The following is a 22,202-nucleotide window of genomic DNA, read 5'->3' on the forward strand; positions in this document are numbered from 1 at the left end:
CAGACAGAAATGTGCTATGGACACACAAAGGAAGGGCATCTGACTCAGCCTGCAGGGCTCTTGGAATGACCTCTGGGGGAAATGATGCAGAGTCCAGAGGGAAAAGCAGTCTAACAGAGAAAGAGGCAAGGTCAGTCCAAGTGATAGAAAAGTCCTTACACACTGAGTTAAGGAGTTTAAACTTGATCCTGAAGACCAGAGAGCCTAGTGCAGGATTGCCAAGTGGATTTAAGTGACGTGATCAGATCTGCATTTTAGAAAGAACTGTCTGGTAGCGGTGTGCAGAACAGATTGATAGGGGATAGAAAAATGAACCAGTAACCCTAGCTATCTGGTCAGAAGCAACAGGGCCTAAATGATTTAATACATTAATAAAATAAGGTTTCCATTTTTCTTATATTTTTTAACTATTGCTAATATGTAAGAATGCTGTGAATTTTTGCCAAACTTACTGAATTTAACCTCATGAATCCAGATTTCTAGAAATATTTCACATCACCAAATAAAATTAATTTTATCTCTTCTTTTCAAATATTTACACGTCATTTCTTATTGTATTGGTCAGAAGAGTATTCTTAAAAAATAACTACCCAAACTCTATGAGTTTAGGTCATAAATTGAAAGACAGTCCAAGGGAACAAAATAGAGATTTTAGAAATAATTTAAATTCTTTAAGAACTTAATATTACAAACCAACATGACAATAGTGAGAAGATTTGATGTTTAAGATATGTTGTTGGGATAGCTGGGTATCTACCTCGCTATCTGTACAGTGCAATATGAACTGCTTCCCACCACATGGCTGCAATCCTGTTGAGTCATAGAATTAAATGTAAGGAAGAAAAGGAAAGAAAATGGAATAGCATATTTATTCCAGCTGTGGAAGGAAGATAAATTTCTGACTATTGTGAAATAAAGGATATTATCAGAGACAAACTGAATAGGTATGAATATATAAAAATAAAATAGTTCTGCCCAATGAAATGTAAAAAAAAAAAAAAGAGGGAAGAAACAAAAGAAAAAAATAACTGACATAAGCTTACAAGTACGTGTGTGTGTATAAATCTATTACAAATATGAAATACGTATGTCAACAACCATATTTCATTGAATCAGTGGTTAAATGGTCAAGAGATAGATGATCAGTTTACACATAAAGGAAATAAAAATAGTAAATTATCATTTGGAACATTGGTTAACCTCTCAAGAAATGAAAGAAATGTAAAAAACATCTTTAGGGAATCATTTACACAACTGTTAAATTAAGAAATTGACAGAAAAAGCGAGAACACAATGTGAAGAAAAGTCTACTTATACATTGCTAGTAGCACTGTCCACTAGCCCGAGCTCTCTGGCAAGCCATGTAATAAATGGAACCACAGCTGGACATGCATACACGCACCCAGAGGCCACAGACTTGGACCTCTTAAGTCGACTTGGAAGAACTATATCCTTAAAAGGGGAAAGAGTCATTTGTTTAAAGATATTCAGAGTAGAACTATTCTTTTTTTTTTTTCTTTTTTTTTTTTAAAGATTTTATTTTTTTCCTTTTTCTCCCCAAAGCCCCCAGTACACAGTTGTATATTCTTCGTTGTGGGTCCGTCTAGTTGTGGCATGTGGGACGCTGCCTCAGCGTGGTTTGATGAGCAGTGCCATGTCCGCGCCCAGGATTCGAACCAACGAAACACTGGGCCGCCTGCAGCGGAGCGCGCGAACTTAACCACTTGACCACGGGGCCAGCCCCCAGAGTAGAACTATTCTTAACAGGAAAAAAAATGAAAATAATCCAAAAACCTAAAAAAGTAAAAAAGGCTAACCAAACCACAGGATAGCAACAAGATGCACGAGACAGTTTTTTAGAAGGACACATATGGGGACATAAGTAACTAGAAGTGCAAAGAGAGGAACTCAAACCAATGCTTTGCAAAACGTGCCTATATGTATGTGAATTAAGAAGGATGTAGACAGAGTGAATGTTATGCTACACTCTTATTTTATTTAGGTACAACGGGCCCAGGAGGTATCCAGAAGCCAACCTGGTACTATTCAACTAATGACACAAACGTTACCTCCTTGCTTTAACATGACCTGATACAGAAGGCACCTGCATCCGCCTAGCGCCATCACAGGGACACACACTCTGCTTTCCAGCTCAGGTTTCTGGAAAGGAAAGCACTGCTGACTTGTCTAATAGGCTTACCGTGAGTGTGGCAAGTGACATGAAGCCGATTAGGTTATTCCACACTTTATCGATGTCCTTGAGCAGCTGCTGGAGCTTCTCACTGCAGACCGCAGTGGCTTTGATCCCCAGCTCCACACGTTTCGTTACCCTGTACACCTCAACAACACCTGCCCGGGTAAGAGAGCAGAGTTAGGCGCTGGAAGTGGAAGAAAGAGCTGAGCAAGACAAGGCAGCATTATTGCTCGCTGGTATCTTAGTTGGAAACAGGATTATATCTGGACTGAGGTGAACTCACCATTCCTTGGAACCAATCCACCTCTCAACACTGCAGCATAACTTACTGGTAAGAGCATAGACTCTAGAGCCACACTGCCTGGGTTCAAATCCCAGATCTGCCATTTACTAGTAACTTTGAGTACTAGTAACATTTACTGTGTAACCTTCAGCAAGTCACATAACTTCTCTGTGCCTCAGTTTCCTCATCTTTAAAATTGGGATAATAATATCTCCTCAAAGGATGGTTGAGGGGATTAAATGGGTTAATACTGTAAAAGGTTAAAACAGTACTCGTAGAACAGTAGGCATTATGAACATATTAGCTTTTTCTTTTTTTTCTGGATTCTTTATGAGTCCATCTGTTTGAATTTGGGAAATAGCACTAAACTTGCTGAAAATGGGAATATTAAAAGTTTAAAGGAAGCTGAATGTCAATATCATCACTAAGTAATTAAGAAATATCTCACTCCTCTGAATGCCCAAGGATTTACATTTTTTCTGTGGCTTCATGTATGTTTTTTTTTTTTTTTTTTTTATTTAAAGATTTTTATTTTTTCCTTTTTCTCCCCAAAGCCCCCCCGATACATAGTTGTGTATTCTTCGTTGTGGGTTCTTCTAGTTGTGGCATGTGGGACGCTGCCTCAGCGTGGTCTGATGAGCAGTGCCATGTCCGCGCCCAGGATTCGAACCAACGAAACACTGGGCCGCCTGCAGCGGAGCGCGCGAACTTAACCACTCGGCCACAGGGCCAGCCCCCCTTCATGTATGTTTTATACACTTAACAGGAAACAGAACAGTTCTTCTTCTGTGGTCTCTGAATTATGGCTGAACTTCAAGCAAGGATGATAGGGGCCAAGGATCTCCACATTCCAAGGAGAGACACATCCCCAATCCTTGCCCAGCCTCTCTGTAAGGCTGGGAGAATTCCAGGGGTTCTTCAGAGGGGTACATCATCAGCCTTGTATACAGCACCATGGCTTCTCCTTCCTTTCCCAGAGGAAGGGCAGGAATTATTGCCCACCCTGAGCCAAGTGAGGGGGCTTCTAAGATAATCTTTCACAGACACTAGGAAACCTGCTACAAGGAAAGACAGGCAAGCCATGACCTGGTGAACACCTGTTTATGCAGCTGGACTGCACCAGTCTGAGCAGGAAAGCAGAACTAGAGTGAGGGGGCAGGAGGGAGAAGAGACCACCTCCCCTCAGTATCCACTCATGTAGCAAATATTTCTGAGTGCCTACTATTTGCCAGGCACTAGTCTAGGTGTCGGAGACACAGCAGTGAACTAAACTGACCCAAATGCCTCCCTTCCTGGAGGCTCATTCCAGCGGAGGGAGGCGGATGACAGACAAGAACAGTACGTAAAATGCATCCGACATCAGAGGCGACAGGGTGAGGGAGAAAACCAAGCAGGAAAAGGACAGGAAGTGCCAGCGTGGGGAGAGGGGATAGTTTTGAGCAAGGGAGCTCAGGGAAGGCCTCACTGAGAAGCTGACATTTGAGTAAAGATCTGAAAAAGGTTAGGGTGCAGTCCAAGTGGCTCTGGCCACGGGTCAAGACCAGGCTTGAGGAGGAGAGGAATCCTGAACTGCAGAGACTGAGGTTTCAAATTGGACTGGGATGTTTAACAGCTGAAGGTGGCCAGGGAGGTAAGGAATCTGTGACGTCACAGATGGGGTAGAGAGGAAGACAACAGAGCCTGTTGACTGCAGACCCAATGATTTCACTTTTTTTTTTTTAAAGATTTTATTTTTTTTCCTTTTTCTCCCCAATGATTTCATTTTAATGCCTCACCTAGTCCGGACTCTTTGGTGAACCTGTAACACAGATGTAATTTTACGTTGTTGCTATTATGTGTCTAACAAGGACTGGGAAACTTGGCCACAGAGACCCATGTCAAATAGCTGTTACTGCCCACGACTTAGGTGTCTTATCTACAAATGCAGATGCTACTTAGTGAAGTCATATTTAGCCTGAGAGATCTAGATTGAACTACTTAACATAAGGGAAAAGTGAAATTGCAAACTGTCATGATTTTGAATAAGAAAAATTAAAAGAACACACCTAATAAATATTCCATGCCTTGCGCTGACTGAATTACTTCCGTGCACACAGAACTACTACTGATTCCATTTAAGGTATCATTTGCCTTCTTAATGACCTACAAGAAATGAAATCACATCACCTTACATAATCAAGAAAAGTCATTGCAAATCAATTTACTACTAGCAGAAAATGCAATGGAAAAGCCAGGAGGTGTGAAAAAGCATAACTGACTCATGTGTGTATATGACTGTGCTGAAAGAAACTGGAGAATTTAATTTTAACCTTGAAGAAACAATCCTCCATTTCTTTGGAAGAGAAAAGGCAGAAGTTCTTTAGCTTAAATATTATTTTAATTTAGGCAGAGTTAAGGATATCGTTTTGTTGTTTCTTAAACACAGTGACGGATCAGGGCACAACTGACAAATGAGCCAGCGTCTGCTATCATGAAAGTGAAAGAAGCCTCTGAGGAGGGAGACTTCCCAGAAAGCTTCACTTTGCACAGGGCCATCGAGGGAGGGCTCTCCTCAGGGTGCCTCCGTCCCTTCCAATGAACCCAGGAGAAGGCAGAATGGCACGAGACAGCACTTCCATACGTGTGAACACCACAAAAGTGACATACTCACATCCAGGGCACTCCCCAGGCATCTCTGCCATTCATATGCATATCTCTCATTCTCCTGTGAATTTTATAAAAAGAACTGTGTTAAACCGGCAAGCTTCTGTCAATCAAAGAGCACTGGAAGGCCTTCTTTTTGTTAAAATCACTCTAGTTCAAGCAGTTTATCTTTTGAACCCACTACTGACTATTTAAAATTACTAACAAATTACTAACAAATGTAACTTCTGAGCATACGACTTGTGACTCTGAGGGAAATGTTTTGTAGCAGCTTCCCTCTGTAAAGCTTGCCTCATTTGTTCCAGTAATAGTGTAAACACTTCAAAGGCACCCTCCACTCCACAGTGACGATGCCATTTGTGTGTCCATGCGCACGTGTACAACAAGGAGAGTTAAGCGTGTTGGCTGTAGGAGGAAGACAGCATGGACTAAGACGCATGCAGCAAACACACACAGAAGATCCAGGACATTTTTCCTTTTCTCTTTTGATGTTTTAACATTCACTAAGAGGAGAAAGTCTAAGTGCTCAGAAGGAATTCCCTTAAACACTGCCCTCCCTGTGAAGTCCCATGAATGACTTCAGTTTTAGGGTCACTGACCACTTTCAGTGGATGCCACATCTGGGAGTTATTTTCATACAGGGCTAACGTCACCAATCTTTCACTTTAATTACATATTCTATGTCTGGGGCCGTGTGACGTGCGGCCCGCCGCTTCCCCATGGGAAAGCTGAAAGCGTTTTTTCCTGGGCCCTCAGTGCTCCGCTGCTCCTTTTCCTGCCCCGCCCCCGACTCCCACACTGTGGACAACTATCCGGCTCACCTCCACCTCTCCTGTCAGATCTTTGTACTTGTCACGGATGACAGGCAGAGCGGGCTTCTCATTCAGAGTGTTGGAACGGTCTCTGAAGGGCTGCTCCAAAGCCGGAGAAGGAGAAGAACGGCTTATTTCTTTATCACCAAGGCTCAAACTCCTCTTGTGAGACCCTAGGAGAAGTGGATGGCACAGTCAAAGGTTCTGATTACTCAGTTTAGTTCAAGCAGAGGCTTGTCCTTGCTAACACGGCCCTGTTCTTGAGATGCTCATGTCATGAGGCATTCAGAAACTCAGTCCTCGCTCATTCTGTCTGGCAAGCTACATGCTGAATCCTTTCAACTGCTCTCTGGCTTGGTTTCCCTGCCTTTACTTTTCTCCATTATTCTTCTCTGATCATTACAATTCTTCCACAAATCTAAGTGCAGAATCATTGGAGCCTTGGAGCCTGGAGGACTAAAGCGTCTTTCTAAATATGAGTGCATAAGAGTTGTGTTGCTTTTCCAGGCATTCGTTATGGATTTGCAACAAGCTCTGACATACTCTCTCCATCTAAGGGAAATCAATGGGCCCTTCTGTCAAGGAGGGATTAAAGCAAAAGGGGTGAACTCAAATGCCTTCAGAGAGCAAAGAGCGAAGTAGGACAGCTGGAAATGGGGGGCGGTGGGGACTGTGGCACTGGGGACAGCACACCCCGTCTATTAGAGAAGGCACTGCTATGTAGCTCCAGCTGACTGTCAAGGGTGGGGAGACAGCACAGTATTGCCAGCTAGTATGACTTTTCAAGAAGATCCAGAGACCCAGATTGTAAAATCTCATCATTTTTATGTACTGGCAATTGCTTTACCCATTAAAAAACTTTCTGTATGGGTCGATCAAAACAGGTCTGCAGACTGGATTCAGACCCACAGCTACCACACCGCAGCCTCTGGATGAAAAGATACAGTCAGTAACCAGGGACAAGAGCAGAGCCAACTTGCCCACTAGTGGATCAAATCCATTTCTCTGCTCTTTACCACAGCACACCTCTAACCAAACGAGCTAATGAACCTCGGACTCTGCACTATGCTTATTTTTAGCCCAAAAAGCAGCTATCTGAGGGATACTGGTTTGACTTCGGGTCAGTCTCAGGGAAACCTTTTTTATAGCTATCTGTAATAGACTCTGATTTCAAACAGCAGAAACTCTATTTCCTGCTAAACCAGGGACCAACTTTTTATTCTAAGAAAGAACACCTAACACCTCTGTAGAAGAAACCACAACAGCAAAATCTGTGGTGAAATCGACTCACCTTGAACAGAAAGGTCAAAGGTTGCCAGCTCACTTCTGATCATTTCTTCACTGGATTTCATTTTGCTTTGGGAATTGGCCACTAAAAAGTCAAATTTGCTGATTTTAGGCTTTTCGCTCTGAAACTCTCCAAAGTCATCTGAACATTCTTTGGGGGTGTCATGAGAAGCACCGCTGGAAGCTGGGCTTGGACACGTAGCCTCCTGGCTCCGTTCAGCTGTGGGCAGGTCCTGTCTTGTGAAATCTTTGTAGTCCCCACTTTCATATTCCTTTTGCTCACTGGTCTGAGGAATGACATCTTTAAAACTGGCAAAAGCTGGGAAGGCAGTCTCCGGAAGGGCATCTTCACTTGCGAAGGTTGGGACTTTGCAGAGAGGTGTCATGGTGATGTTTTCGGAACTGCCAAATGAAGGCTCTTTCTTTGGAAGAACTGAGGCCGCCGGGGAGGGTCCGCTTCCTGCTGAGAGGACAAATGGAGAGAGTTTTCTGCCCTGAGATGCATCGTCCCTGTCTGACCAGTCACAGCTCGTAAGTGTGCTCACTGAAAAATTGCTACTGTAGGTTCCAAAAGCAGCATATTTTAAGTCCTCTATATCTGAAAGGGAAATAAGACCCCACAATTAGAGGCAAGCTCATGATTTAGGCTAAATGCCCTAAAGTCTGAAGCAAAATGTCTAGCATACTTGATTAGTTTTATGCTATGGTTGAAGTTAACTAACCTTAGAGCTTGTACTAAAATTAAAGGAGTTGGGCTGTAAAATCTGATCTTTAAAAACCCACATTAGCCTTGAGTTGGCATTTATATTTAGTTACAAAGAGCCATTTTCTTTGGATATAAAAATTACTAAAAAAACATAGGAGATTCACCTACCAATGTATACACTGTTTAAGAATAGGGTCATTTAATAAATTGTCTGTTCACTTATAAACTTTAAAATGTACTTACAATATTCTCTGCCTAAAACATGTCTCTTTCATCTTAACTTTATTGGAAAATGTTCCTTTAAAACATTGTCATATGAAATGTACATGACTAACTAAAAATTGACAGTTTCTCAAAAGTAAGTAAAAATAATGTCACCTAACATTTAATCAGTCATAAGGAGTTTCTGCCTCAGGCAAGGCCAAATATGAGATTTTAATTAAGCAGTTACTTACCTAGTCGTTATTTTGGTCAATAAGGACGTCATATTGCTGTGATGGAGTATGAGGAAAGAAAAATCAATCTAACCTATTTTAGCCCCTAAAAAACAGAATCAAAAGTCTGGGTCCTTTTGGGCTCCTGTTTTGCCTTCAACTATGTATCAACCCCTCATTAAAAAAAAAAAGAAAAAAAGAAAGAAGAAAAAAAGAAATGTTTGGGCAGAAGACTTTACATTCTTAATATATGTTTCAGTAATTCAAGAGGTGGCATAAAAGAGCAGAAAGAATCTAGGTTTTTGATTTAGACAGCCCAGGTTCAAGTCCCAGCTCTGCCACCTACTACTTGTGTGACACCAGAGAAGTTACTTCACATTTCTTCACCTAGGTTTGCTTATCAGTAAAATGAAGGAGACCACGTGCTTGGGAGGGCTGGGCTGTGATGATTAACTGATATCGTGCGTGCGTAAAGGGCCCGGCTTGGTGCCTGGTGAGCAACACACAACAGCAATTATTTGTACAGCATATCTGCCACCAGCTTCAATTGGATATTTAGTCGGTGTTTTAGGGCCTAAAATGGAATAATTTCCAAGTAAAAATGAAAAGTCAACTCGTCATTTTAGTGGTCTTCTTATGGAACATTTCTTGCCCATTTTCAAAAAGCAAAACCAGCTGAGGATGAATAACGCTGGCGTGAAGAAGCCACCTTTTCAGCAGTGCTGTCCATTCAGGCTGGCTGACGTGTTTAGTTTCATTTTACTCATTGTAGAAGAGGCAAGAAGGCCAAATGCAAGACTCCATCTTGGACAACCACAAACATGATTTACAAGGAAAATGCTCAAAAGTTTTGTGATCCAGATTTTCATAACTAAGTCAGTGGGTAAACCAACACTGGGTCATTCTGTCTTTCTTTCACAGCAATACTGCATAATTTATGAGAGTTAAGGGACTCCTGCCATTTCCATACACAGGGTATCCCAAATCTCTCTCTCTCTATTTCAACCCTATGAGGAAAAGGGTACCAAATTAATAGTAAAAATGGAAAACCCTCGATTGGTATAAAAAGGCCAACTAGCAAAAAGTAGATAACTTTCACAGAACAACAGTATATTTTTAAGTTCTGTAGGGCAAATGGTACCCCCTTCAAATCCAGCTTATTAAACAGGAGGAAAAAAAAATTCAGGTGAAAAATGCGTAGTTTAGAATGAATAAAACCAGACTGGAGGCAAATGCTTTCTTAGTTTCTGGCTGCAGTGGTTTGCTTTCCCTACTTTAAGGGATCAGAAGGTGCCCTGACTCAAATGAAGTGAAACCCAATCAGGATGATGCAGGTAAACACAAGCCTAGCCTTCAAGGGGCACATTCAGAAGAAGCTCTCGCCATACAGATAGTTCTATTACTAGACTCCACCAGAAAGCTCTTTGGGGCAGCTATACTGTGAACTGCTCCCAGAATCTCATCTACTAAAAGGGGAGCAATTTTCCTGGACACCAAAGATACATTTAATGAAAAGCTGTAGTTCAAACATCACAACCAAGTTGCTATGGTAATTAAAAAAAGACCCTTATGTGTAATTATGCAACAAGAAAAAAATAAGGTTTTTTTTTAAAAAAAAACAACAGAAATGACTACAATATAATCAGGTAAAAGGCGTGATAAGAATAAGGGATTACCCTAGCTGAAGAGCTTGTAAGTAGTTTTCTAACACTACAAGTCTTCAACAAATCTTCTCATTAAAAATGATAAGCCTAACACTGCGCCTTCTGGAGCAACTTACAGAAATGACCAAATGAAAGACTAAAAACCCACATGAAAGACTTAAAATGAAATATTTTATACTTAAAAAAAATAATGAAGAGTAAATTCTACAGGATATACTAAAATCAAGCCTCAAGGTTGATTTTTAAATTTTACTTTTGCTTATTTATTGGCTAGTATAATGTAAAAAAATAACTTAGTAAAGTGCAATTCATTTGAACACATGAGGAAGTAGTGAAACTGATATTACATAAGGACTGCGAGGACACTGTATTCCTAAACCTTAGCACTTACAAACAATATAAAAGTAGAGCAGCATTTCCTGGCATGGTGAATATTAAACCATTTTCTAAAAAAAAAATGTGTGATAAATCAATTCACTGAGGGTATGTTAAACCAAGAAAATTCCTCATTTCCCACGTTAACGGTTCCACATTTTCTAAGCAGTCAAATTTTATGTATTATTGTATGATGATCTTAAAAATATTAAAGATTCTGTAAGACTTACAACATAAGTGATGGAAGCCCTGTCTGGAAAAATAATATGGAATAACCCACATTTTATTTTGCAATCACTGAAGTTACTATAGATGGGTTTTCAATTTGATAGCCGAATTCTGAAAATTGCAAGAGAGAAAGGAAAAAGAAAACAGAATAGATGCAATAAAATGAATAGAGAATCGCTACTGTATTTTCAGTTCTATTGGAGAGCTCTTAGGCTGTGCTAGGCTGAACTGCAATTGCACACAGATAATACACCAAATTGTGTGCTTTAATACATGTATTTGTTTGCAACCAGGAATGTCCTATACAAAGGCCAAAGGAATAAACTACACAATCTGCTTTCCAACGTTGATCTCAAATCAAGACATGGATTTCTTGCTTATGCTGGCAAGTAACCCTATCAGTCTTTTCCATAACCTCTATTCAAATCCCTTCTGAACGGATGTTGTACACAAAAACAAGGTACTTCTTGGAACAAAGAATGTGAGCTGCCACTACAGGACACAGTAGGCCATAGGGATTCCCATGGACACTTTCTAAAGCTGTAAGCATATGCCCAAGTGATTAAGAGTTACTGGCTTTTGAGAAAGGGGTTCAGAAAAAGAAGAAAGGAGATACATGTACAAATTCCACTATGCCCTTAGTGTTTCACATAGCAATAAAACTGTTCAGTGGACTAGGGAAGAAATATCTTTTAATTCCCAATACTGATTTAATCCAAACTTCATTTACCAAAGGAAACCATGAAATATTTATACATTTCAACTTCTTTCCACCCCTGGCCCTATTCTACCTTCTGAGATCAGTCATATTCACATTCTCTATTAACTATAAAACCTGGTCTGACTGTGTCCTGTAAGTCTCAAACATGCTCACAGGCGTTGGGGAAGAAAACAGGAATGAAAGTGATCACGGTGTAAGTATGACAGGCTATAAAATGTTGCTGTGTAATTGTCTTCCAGTGTTTTCTAATCTGTATAGAAACCTCCCATTCTTCATTTGCACTGACTCATATAAAACTGGGGTTTAAATAATATCCACGCTACGTGCAAGCACCTTCAGGTTTCTGTTTCTGTGTCAGTGCTTTAAGTTCAATAAAGAAAAGTGGCAATCCTGTGGATATTTTAAATCACAGGAGGCTGGAAGGCTGGGGAATGGTGTCAGGAGTCACAGTGGGACTGTTCGTGGTCATCACTAAAAATCTCATCAAGGGGGCCAGCCTCGTGGCTGAGTGGTTAAGTTCACGCGCTCCCCTTTGGTGGCCCAGGGTTTCGCTGGTTCAGATCCTGGGCATGGACATGGCACCACTCATCAGGCCATGCTGATGCGGCGTCCCACATGCCACAACTAGAAGGATCCACAACTAAAGATGTACAACTATGTACCAGGGGGCTTTGGGAAGAAAAAGGAAAAAAATAAAATCTTAAAAAAAAGAAAATCTCATCAAAAAAAACATCAAATGAGTACAGACGGCATTACAATTGGGGCCCTTTGGCCATGCAAGGGAGAGGGCAGAACCCAGGTGACCCTCCTATGCATATGATCCTATCGTACTTTCAAAGCTATTGGGCCAACATTTTCCAGAACAACCAACTTATCAAAAGTATTCAACTGATGGAAAAAGGAGGCCAGAAGCAGCTCTTTAAAAATAAAATAATTTGATTCTTTGTACTATTTTGCGATTCAGCCCAGCTTCTTTGATATTGCCGGGGTCCCCTTCAGGTTCCTTTGCTACTTTTAAAAATCAGCAGGGATTTTAATGTGAACAATAGAGTGATTGTAGAATATAAATACATTTGTCTAATTTCTCAGGCACTGATGTATAAAGTTAAGATCATGGGGCCAGCCTAGTGATGCAGTGGTTAAGTTTGCACGTTCCACTTTGGCGGCCCCGGGTTTGCTGGTTTCGATCCCAGGTGCGGACCTTGTCAAGCCATGCTGTGGCAGGCATCCCCCATATAAAGTAGAGGAAGATGGGCACAGATGTTAGCTCAGGGCCAGTCTTCCTCAGCCAAAAAGAGGAGGATCGGCAGCAGATGTTAGCTCAGGGCTAATCTTCCTCAAAAATAAATAAATAAATAAATAAAAGTTAAGACCTAACCATATCTTATTTTACTTGGCATCGGGGTAAACAAAACATGATATTTTTTGTTTGTTTGAACATATAGCATAGAGTTCTTCAAGTCTTTATTGCAAGTTTATACTACTCTTAAAATTTCCTAAAAAGTAATGTTACTATGGAAACATTAATTGCTCAATTTGTGAATGTGATTATGTTTTACACACAGTTATTTTACACATTACACACATTTTCTGCAGCCTGCTCAGATAAATGCATGAAGGAGTTAAAATAATGCAGTCCTAGAGGGACAACGTAGCATCAGATTCTCCCATTGACAAAGGAACCCCTTAGCCAAAGCCACGATAAGACAGGTCTTCTACATGGCACTAGAAAATCCCAAATAAAGGGCAGCTGGTATTAGCACTAGATGCAGGCTACACCAAGATCTTCTTCCAAATTAGTCAGCAGCACACATCATAATTAAAATGTAATATATTTACATAAGGTTTTTGAAACCAAGTGTTACTCAACTTTCTAAAGCAGAATGCTCTGGAAAACATGGTATTTTGAATGGCAGACCTTGCTTTTCTTGGAGTTAATCTAAACTACAATATGCAACTTTTTTCTTTCTCAAATGTCATACTTCAGATACCATGATTTCTCAGTAATCCTATTCAAAATCCTCATCCCCAATGGTTTAATTTCCTTTCTGCCTCAAATTTTAAAAAAGAACAAACAACTAAAGCCTCAAAATATAAGAAAAAAATTAAACCATGGAAACAACCCTTTTTTCCAAGGTTTTTATTGGTCTTGGGTTTCTGATCTGAAAAACAATAGTATTCCCAAGGCTTTTTGCTATTATTATACTCTAAAATGGAAAAAATATTTTCCAAATTTGGCCTACTCTTGTTGCTAACTTTTGTGGGTCTTTTTAGAATTGTTTTCTTAAAAATGAAAATGGCTTAAAGTTTACTTTGTCTGAGATATCCCCTAAAGTTGTTTTAAGAACTTGCTCTAAGGACTAAGTGAAAAAAGACCAAGGGTGGCTTCATAATACATTCTGAAGCTGGACAGATAACATGCTCTACATTTAGAGGATGGAGTGCCCAACTGCAAACTCAAATCAAATCAATCCTGAAGACTTCCTGGTACTAACACTGAACGCTTTCCATTACAGAGATTATCAATTTAAATTCAGTTTACAGTACTGTGCTCAGAAGTCCATCTCAATACCATTTGATGACTTATTTTAAGTTAAGTTTATAGATATCTAGTTATTAACAGAGGTCCCTCTTTTTCCAAGACTCAACTCTTAGGTCTTCCCCTCACTTCACAGTGTAACTCCTAGTGGAGACAGACTCTGCGATGTTTACTGAGCAATAAAATCTACTCAGGCGGGCCAGCCCGGTGGTGCAGCGGTTAAGTTCCCACGTTCCGCTTCGGCGGCCCGGGGTTCACCGGTTCGGATCCCAGGTGCACACATGGCCATGCTCATCAAGCCATGCTGTGGCAGGCGTCCCACATATAAAGTAGAGGAAGATGGGCACGGATGTTAGGTCAGGGCCAGGCTTCCTCAGCAAAAAGAGGAGGATTGTCGGCAGATATTAGCTCAGGGCTAATCTTCCTCAAAAAAAAAAAAAAAAAATTCCACTCAGTTTCTTCACCAAGAAAGGAGTAAATTTTCTATTACATAAAGTAGTGTAAGGTTTACACTTACTTTTTTAAACATTTATATTTTAATCTAGTACCATGTTAAAAAATTATACCAATGGAATTATAAGGGGAAGAGGCTAAAATGTACCAGTAATTTCTTAGGAAAAAGGCGTTTGAGAAAACGAAATAAACAAAAGGGAAAAACTCTCTCATCACAGGAGACACTAACTGCTTGAAAGTTGACAGGGACCAAGTGTTTCTTTGGTCTAACCATGAAAAAGCACAAATTACACACATCCCCACACTTTCAAAATATGCCAAAGAATTATTTATTAACATAGGACTTACAGATCACAAAAGAGAGTGGTACAGAAGAGCTGGAAAAGAAGTCATCAGAATAAGCATGCAGATCAGTATTTGCAGAGGAATATACCAAAGCAAGTTCGAAAAGGCACATTCACACAGAAAATGTCTAAATTGAAAAAAAGACATCAGAAAAGCAGCCAAAAGAAAATAATAATAAGGCGCTGATTAAAATACAAAGATTTTCAATGTCAAGAAGAGCTACTTTACAGGTAGGCAGGTAGCTACAGAAGTCGTGCTAACCCTTTGAGAGTGTCACAAATGAGGGCAAGCTCTTGCTGCCAACAAAACCAGATGATCTCAATGAGTGCACATCAAGATGCTTCTGTGCCGGCTAGACTAAATTTAGTGAGGGGACAAAAGCGGCCTAGTTGAAATTATACGCAGCAAGGGCTCAAAGGGTTAAATGTAATAATATGCAGAGAAATCAGGCAACGTTATTAGTATTATCTACCTTCCATACAAATAATTATAGCAAGAGTTAAAAGAGACAGTATCCCCTTCAGAGTTAAGTTAGGGTTTCTAAACAAGATTAAGGTCCAGAGACAGCAGTCTACCAGGTTTTCTTCTCTCTTCGTCAGCTCATTTCTTACTTCTCCAACAAGAAGTACCTTTAACCCTCAAACTAAGAGAGCAAGAGATACTGTGGTCACCATGAGGATAAAGGAAAACCACACTGCATTGAGCAGTCCCTGCCATTTATCCTCGACAATGCATTTCTGCCGCAGGTTTGCCCAACAGTGGAGCTCACGAGTCAGACGGCAACCCCCTTTACCAACCGCTCTAAAGGGATACTGCTCCTTTCCCACAGGTTGACAGACCCACAGGAGGACACAACCTGCTGTTAAGCACATCCTCAAACTGAAGAGACTCGGCTTGAACATGAGATTCCAAGCTGCGAGTGTTCCAAAAATACATAAAAGAAGACGAGCACACAGGATTATCTTAACAGGTCAATCAGAACAAGCTCGGTCAAAACCCAGCCTCCCCTCCCCAAATAACACGGAAAAGAAAGACACCCCAAACCTGGATTAGACTCATCTCATAAAGACATCTAGCTTGGCACTGTGAAAGAATATAGATTCACTTTCAGAAAAATAGTTTCTAATTAGTAACTTCAGAGTCCAAAAGGCTAGTATACATGTTATGAGATTTTTAAATAAAAATCAAATATTGTTGTTCAGAAAACGGAGCACATTGCAACCAACTGCTCTGGCTCAAGCAGCTCATACAAAAAGGAGAAACAAAATGACTCTATCAAACAAACAGCAGCAAAAAAATAGGAAAACATCTGAGGAAAAGTACAAAAAAAGGAAGTAGCCAGGGGCATGCGGAGCTCTGCAGACAGCCCACTGCACTTGGAGAACGCCTCAGCAAGTGGCAACGGGGACACGGACAGACTCCGAGAACTAGCTCCTGATTCAGCACCCTGTTTAAGAAGACCTCCAACATTTCAATAGCCAAAGGATGAATGCAAATTTGTTTTCGGACTTACCAACTTGATATACACAAAAGCCGTACCACTTTACAATTTCTGCCTGAATCTGTAAACTTGGAAGTGTCTTATGTGTCCCTCTCTAGTTAGAAGACAACAACAAACCCTTCATATACATAACACATTTTCTAGAGTAATACAGTAATACTGAGATATTTCTTATTAAAGGCCACAAAATAGGTTTATCTTTCTATGTACGTATCAAAGGACAAAACAAAATAAAAACTAGGACACTTAGGAATCTAGTTTTTATGATAGGAAGTTGGACTAGAGAATAAACTGCTACATATAAATCCATACGGAATTTAAAGAGGGCCCCCTCATAACATGTTTTCAAACATTTTACGAGAAAGTTAGTAACTACCTTATTCTACCATTTACAGATTTCCTACAATTTAATACTTCCGGTAAGAGAGTTAACACTGAAAAGCGTACCTGATTCCACCAACAACTCATGCCCTGCTCCTTGCCAAACCCTGGATACAGGACATGCATGTACAAGCTCTTTCCCTCTTCTCTTGCAGGGACGTGGCAAACTGCAGTAAAACTGGCTAGACTTTTCACCTTCTTGGCCTAATAAGAGTCAGTCTCTGTAATCCAAACAAAATACTATACTGGCTACTGCCAAATACACCCAAGAGAAGAAAAAGGAGAGGGAAACGTTGACCTCACTCACAGAAATGGAGGAACAGTACTGACACTGCAAAAGTCTTCATAAAATTTCTGGCAATGTGGGGTTCCTTTAGCAGTGGATTTTTACGTGCCTCCAACACCAGCTTGGTGTTAGATTTCAAAAGTAAAAATATTTCAGCTCTCTAATCTAAGTTTCATAGTATTCATGGTATCCATATATCCAGGTATCCACAGAATCAAATTTAACACTGCTTTAGGGAGACTGGCAACGAAGAGGTTAATTATTAGAAATTCATAAAGGTTAAGAGCCAGAGCCTTACTCCTCTGTAAACTGATACCCAGAGAACCACCTTTGAAATCTACATCACCAGAGCAATCTCACCAATTCCTCACCTGCAGCAGGAGGATGCTGGCCACTAACTGTTGGTAAATCCAAAGAGCTATCAGACATGACATGCTTAAGATCTCCTCCCACATCAGCCAGTTTCATGTCAAACTGAACAGAGAGTGCATCTTCAGAGTCCTCCTTGCCAACGCTGCTGCCACCAATGGAAGGGAGATCCAAGGATTTCACCGAAGCAGAGTCTTCTTTGGTGTGTCTGAAAGCCACTGCTTTCTCTCCCAGGGATTTATCTGAGCTCATGGAAGAAAATTTACTGGAGTGGAAGTCAGCAAAATCATCGTCACTTTTTCCTGAAGGAGTGCTATCTTTCAGTTCTTCAACACCTAGTCCAGATCCTTCCAGAGAAAGTTGTTTGAAGACATCATATTTGGTAGACGCAACAGCTGAGTTTTGTCCACTCTTCACTGTGCTGCTTGAGCTGCTGGTTAGAGGAACAGGACCAGCTTCCTCTTTAAGGGCGTCATATTTGTCATCTGCCTTTTGCTCACATGAAATAGAGCTATTATTGAAAGCCATAAAATCTGCAAAGTCATCCTGCTCCCCAACAGACACTGGACTAGAATATTCCCCAAAAAGGTTGAATTCTCCAAAATCATCAGCTAAACTCGAAGCTTTAGTTGACGCCAGTACTGTCGTGGCTGCAGCAGACCCTGCCGGCTGTGGTCGTGTGGAAACAGATTTGGACGCACTAAATGCAGGTGAAAAAGACAACGGTTTCTCGCTGCTATAACTAACTGAGGAAAACATGTCTAGGTCTGCTAAGTTCAGAGGGTTTTTCACGTGTGTTTGCTGTTTCTGTTGGAGAGCTCCTGAGGGGAAGGCTGCTGGAAACGTTTTGTCTTTCGTTGGTGGCTCTAGTGGTGATACACTATCGGCGGTTTTAAAGTCGGTGAAACCATCATCACTTCCTGCAGATCTGAATTCTGCAAAGTTTTCTCCTGAAAGAAAGAACACAGTCAAATAAATAAGAATGCTGAGCTGAAAACCACATGACGCACAGCATATAAAACTACAAGCATCTTTTATAGACTTTTCCCTCACTGGCTTGACATTATTTAACCACAGTTTAAACCTTACCAAATGTCCCTTTGGAAACGATGTATTGGTTTCCATATGGAAGGCCAGTGATATGGAAATAAATAAAAATCACACTGAGACAGTCTACCAGCATCATCTTCATTTGCTCATTTTAGTGTATGTCTCCTAGTACCAGATCCTTCAGTTGGCCAAAGTAGTGCTCTCAGGACTTTTTCCCGCTATGGCTCGTAGCCAAGCATACAACAGAATAAGAAATAGGGGCTGGTGGTTCCTGAGGAGAGGCATGTTAAAACAGTGGCTCTTTAGAGATAAAATGTGTCACACGGTGATCAACCAGGAAAAAAATATCACCAGTACCAATGAAGTATTATGAAGAATCCTGCATCTAAATCCTGCATCCTGCATTCATGTAGGATGCACAACCCTTTGGTCAACTAGGCACTTGAAGCATACATTAGATACTATGTGGTCTTGCTCAAGAGTACATGGAGGCATTAATTTGAAGGAACTTTGATGAAAATTTTTGAAAAGGTATCTACTTATTTGCAAAGCATCCTGGCTAAGGGCGCATCTTAAAGCAGCATCTCCCCATACTATCTCCAACAAACAACGTGAGGCTCACAGAAAAAAATCTGTGAGTAGTTGGTCTTTTCTTGAAATCATCCATCTCGCTGTACCAATGAACATTTATTGTTATTTATTAAAATTCAAAGGGATCTGAATAAATACCAACTCTATTATTAAAAATTTCAAAAGATGGGATTTAAAGTTTAGTTTATATTGCACTACTCTGAGAATGGTGTTACTGACAGAATTTTTTATTATTATTATTTTTTGGTTAGAGAAAATAGGTACTAATGTATCTCATAAATAATTAAAGACTCAGTTAAGATACTGAAAAAATTTGGACCAATGGTTCTTAATAGGGTTTCTATTCTTTATTATCACAGCGCTGTTATCATTCATAGGTATACGGTTAGAATGTAGATGATTTCAGTTTTCTACTGGTGTCCAAAGATCTTTCTCAAAATCCACTAGGTTATACCAGGTAATGAAAACCAGAGATAAACCAAGTATAAATATAGCTATACCAAGATCACTTATTATTTAAAAATATGAGAGTCATTTCTGGGGAGTTATAACTTAAAATACAAGCTTTAATTTCCTCATCCACTTTTTAAATTCTATTTTTCCCTAAAAATAAGATACAGAAGAATATGAACTATAAAAATGTATTTAAAACCAAAATTTAATTCTTACAATTAAAATAATACAGGCTTTAAATATATTTTGCTTGTAATATGATATATACTTTGATATATCATATAAAAAAAGCACAAAAACAATGGAAGCTGATTCTTCCTCCTAATCGGAGATACTTAATTCACCAGCATAATTAATCAACACAGAGAAATTTATTTAATATTAGGGAAATCTTAGAAACAGAGGAACAGCATTCAGAATCCTGTATTTTACGTTTTTGAGACATACCACTCACTAATAAAACTAAAGTCAATTTCACAAACTGACAGGAGAAGCAGATACAAAACTTTAAAAAATCGCCCTAGAATTTTAGGCAAGTATATCACTGATAATATCTGTATCATTTCTGTAAGTGAAAAGGTAATAAGCAGTCAATTTTGTCACAGCCTCGATTTTTGATGTGCTGCTTTGAAATAGCTGTGAAATTGACACGTTTTGCTTTGTTATTTTTAAAAAGAAATCACCACGGCAAATTAAACTTACTGGTGAATTATAAATGTTTCCATTAGAAATGTAAGCTGGGTAAAGGGTTAAAAAGAAATAAAAATGGGTGCACTTGCAAGTTCAAAAACAAAGGAACTTTTTGGGCAAATACATCAGCTGCAGTCATTGGAAGCTTACATATCAGAAGGCGCAGTAAGAATATGACTCCAGGGGTGGCCTTTCAGTTAACTTCCAAATCTTCCTAAGTTCCCCTCTCTAACTGCCACTCTGTAGGCCCTAAGAACATTTCAACAGAGATCACTTTTTGCTAAAACTTCAATAAGAAGTGTCACTTCTCTATACAGAACATTTTCCTCCCCTAATTTATGGTTTAAACTTTAAGGGGAGAAAAAAAGGAAATATTACTAAACTCTGTCATTTAGTAACCTAAGAAATCCACAGCTCTGAACACAATACTATAAGATTCTTCATAAATTCTAAGTTACTAACGTACTTTGATGGAGTCAAGCCAACGCATTTTTATTGACAGTAGAATAAAATATTCTCCTAAAATGAACAAAGTTGGCATCTCTACTTGGAAGGTCTTAGAGTTATAGTTAAGATAGGAATGAAAGCATGTAGGCAAAAATGCCAACAACAACCTGGGATTCTGTTAATAAACTACTGTAAAAGCAGGACTAAGACATATTACATTTTGGTGGCACCAGTGTCTTTCCCAGGAATAACATACATATCATACAATCATTAATAGCATACTACACAAAGAACCCTGACATTAAACCATGCTCTCTACTCCAAACTTGCCTTGGCCCAAGAGGTGATGAATGGATTGCTAGGAGTAAATGACAAGTTGACAAGCCCACAGTTCCTCTGGGTTTTTGCTTTTTTTTCCTTGAGGAAGATTAGCCCTGAGCTAACTACTGCCAATCCTCCTCTTTTTGTTGAGGAAGACTGGCCCTGAGCTAACATCCATGCCCATCTTCCTCTACTTTATATGTGGGACGCCTACCACAGCATGGCTTTTGCCAAATGGTGCCATGTGCGCACCTGGGATCCGAACCGGTGAACCCCGGGCCACCGAGAAGCGGAATGTGTGAATTTAACTGCTGTGCCACCGGGCTGGCCCCTGTGGTTTATCTTTGTACTGCCAGTGCCTAAAACAGGCACTGAGGAAGAAACAGTTATTACATCCTAAAGGCTTGAATGAAACACAAGGAAACATTTCTAGAACCTAAAAGCTGTGAGGGATTGGCTATTTTTAGAAGAGGTGGTTTTCCCTTCTTAGAGATGTTTAAGCAGTACATTTTCTACTTTATCACATTCCAAATTTGAGCATTTAGCCTACAAAGGTAGAATGTGCTACTGTCCCCAGGAAGAAATCCTCATTAGAGTATACAAATTTCATGTGCAGTTAAGCTTTTAAGGACATATTTGATGGATGAACTATCTAAACCCTACACATCAGGTTTATAGTAGGATTTAACCACAAACATCACTTTCTGTCTTTACATATATGGCTCTCAAATTATCATTCTGTATTCCCTTCCACTCTATTTAAGCCCTTCTATCAGAGATGGGAACCACATAGGACACAAACCCCTTGCTTCATCTTATTAAATTATAGCCAATTTTGAAAAGCTTGAAGAGTGAAAGACTGGTTGCTGCCTTTTGCAGAGTCCACAGATTGCTTCGCTGCCTACAGTTTAAGCCTTGTTGAACGTTAAAATAACTGGAAGCAATCGCAGCCTTCCATTTGCTACAGGAGTCTAACTTGGCTTCAAGGCTTCCAGTGAATGGGAATGCACTATCTTCAGAGGAAATTGCATCAATTTGGGGTTTGCCCTAAATTTCAGAAAATAATTTCCAATAACTGAACCACATTTTGCTTCCTTGGAATTTCCAGAGCCACACACAAACCTCATAGACACAATAAAATAATGCTCAGGAGTGTCACTGAAAGAACCATCAAGTCTCTTTTATTAAAAATTGAAATAATTTATCCATTTAAGGAATCGAGAACTTACCTAAAGATTTACTCTCTGCTGTCTGTTCGAGTTCTCTGAAAGCACTATACTTATCACCAGGCTCTAGGATGAAAAGACAGATACTCAGTTAAGGTTAGGAACCTTGAGAGCACAACTCAAGGTAGTAAGGCAGACCGCACCAACCAAACATCCTCAACATGTGCTATATGCATTTTACATATTTGCCATAGGAGGCCTCC

General features: G+C 39.9%; 1 protein-coding gene across 30 annotated transcripts in view; it reads right to left on the bottom strand.

The window, feature by feature from the left end:
- SYNRG (synergin gamma) overlaps positions 1 to 22,202 on the bottom strand; it is an 84,470-nt gene that overhangs the window by 14,483 nt on the left and 47,785 nt on the right. For 12 of the 30 annotated variants that reach the window (XR_011423310.1, XM_023652985.2, XM_023652983.2 and 9 more), the window contains 7 exons: positions 22,003 to 22,065; positions 17,224 to 18,171; positions 7,224 to 7,817; positions 5,942 to 6,105; positions 5,128 to 5,181; positions 4,523 to 4,619; positions 2,201 to 2,349 (listed from right to left, as the gene is read on the bottom strand). Coding sequence is in view for 29 of the 30 variants with exons in the window: in XM_023652985.2 (XP_023508753.1) it covers positions 2,201 to 2,349; positions 4,523 to 4,619; positions 5,128 to 5,181; positions 5,942 to 6,105; positions 7,224 to 7,817; positions 17,224 to 18,171; positions 22,003 to 22,065 (2,069 nt within the window). In the remaining variant the exon portion in view is untranslated. The remainder of the gene's footprint in view (positions 1 to 2,200; positions 2,350 to 4,522; positions 4,620 to 5,127; positions 5,182 to 5,941; positions 6,106 to 7,223; positions 7,818 to 17,223; positions 18,172 to 22,002; positions 22,066 to 22,202) is intronic. The other 18 variants (XM_070227600.1, XM_070227598.1, XM_070227596.1 and 15 more) reach the window with 2 other exon arrangements.

The sequence above is a fragment of the Equus caballus genome, chromosome 11, assembly GCF_041296265.1.
Source record: "Equus caballus isolate H_3958 breed thoroughbred chromosome 11, TB-T2T, whole genome shotgun sequence".
In the NCBI taxonomy this organism is placed as follows: Eukaryota; Metazoa; Chordata; class Mammalia; order Perissodactyla; family Equidae; genus Equus; species Equus caballus.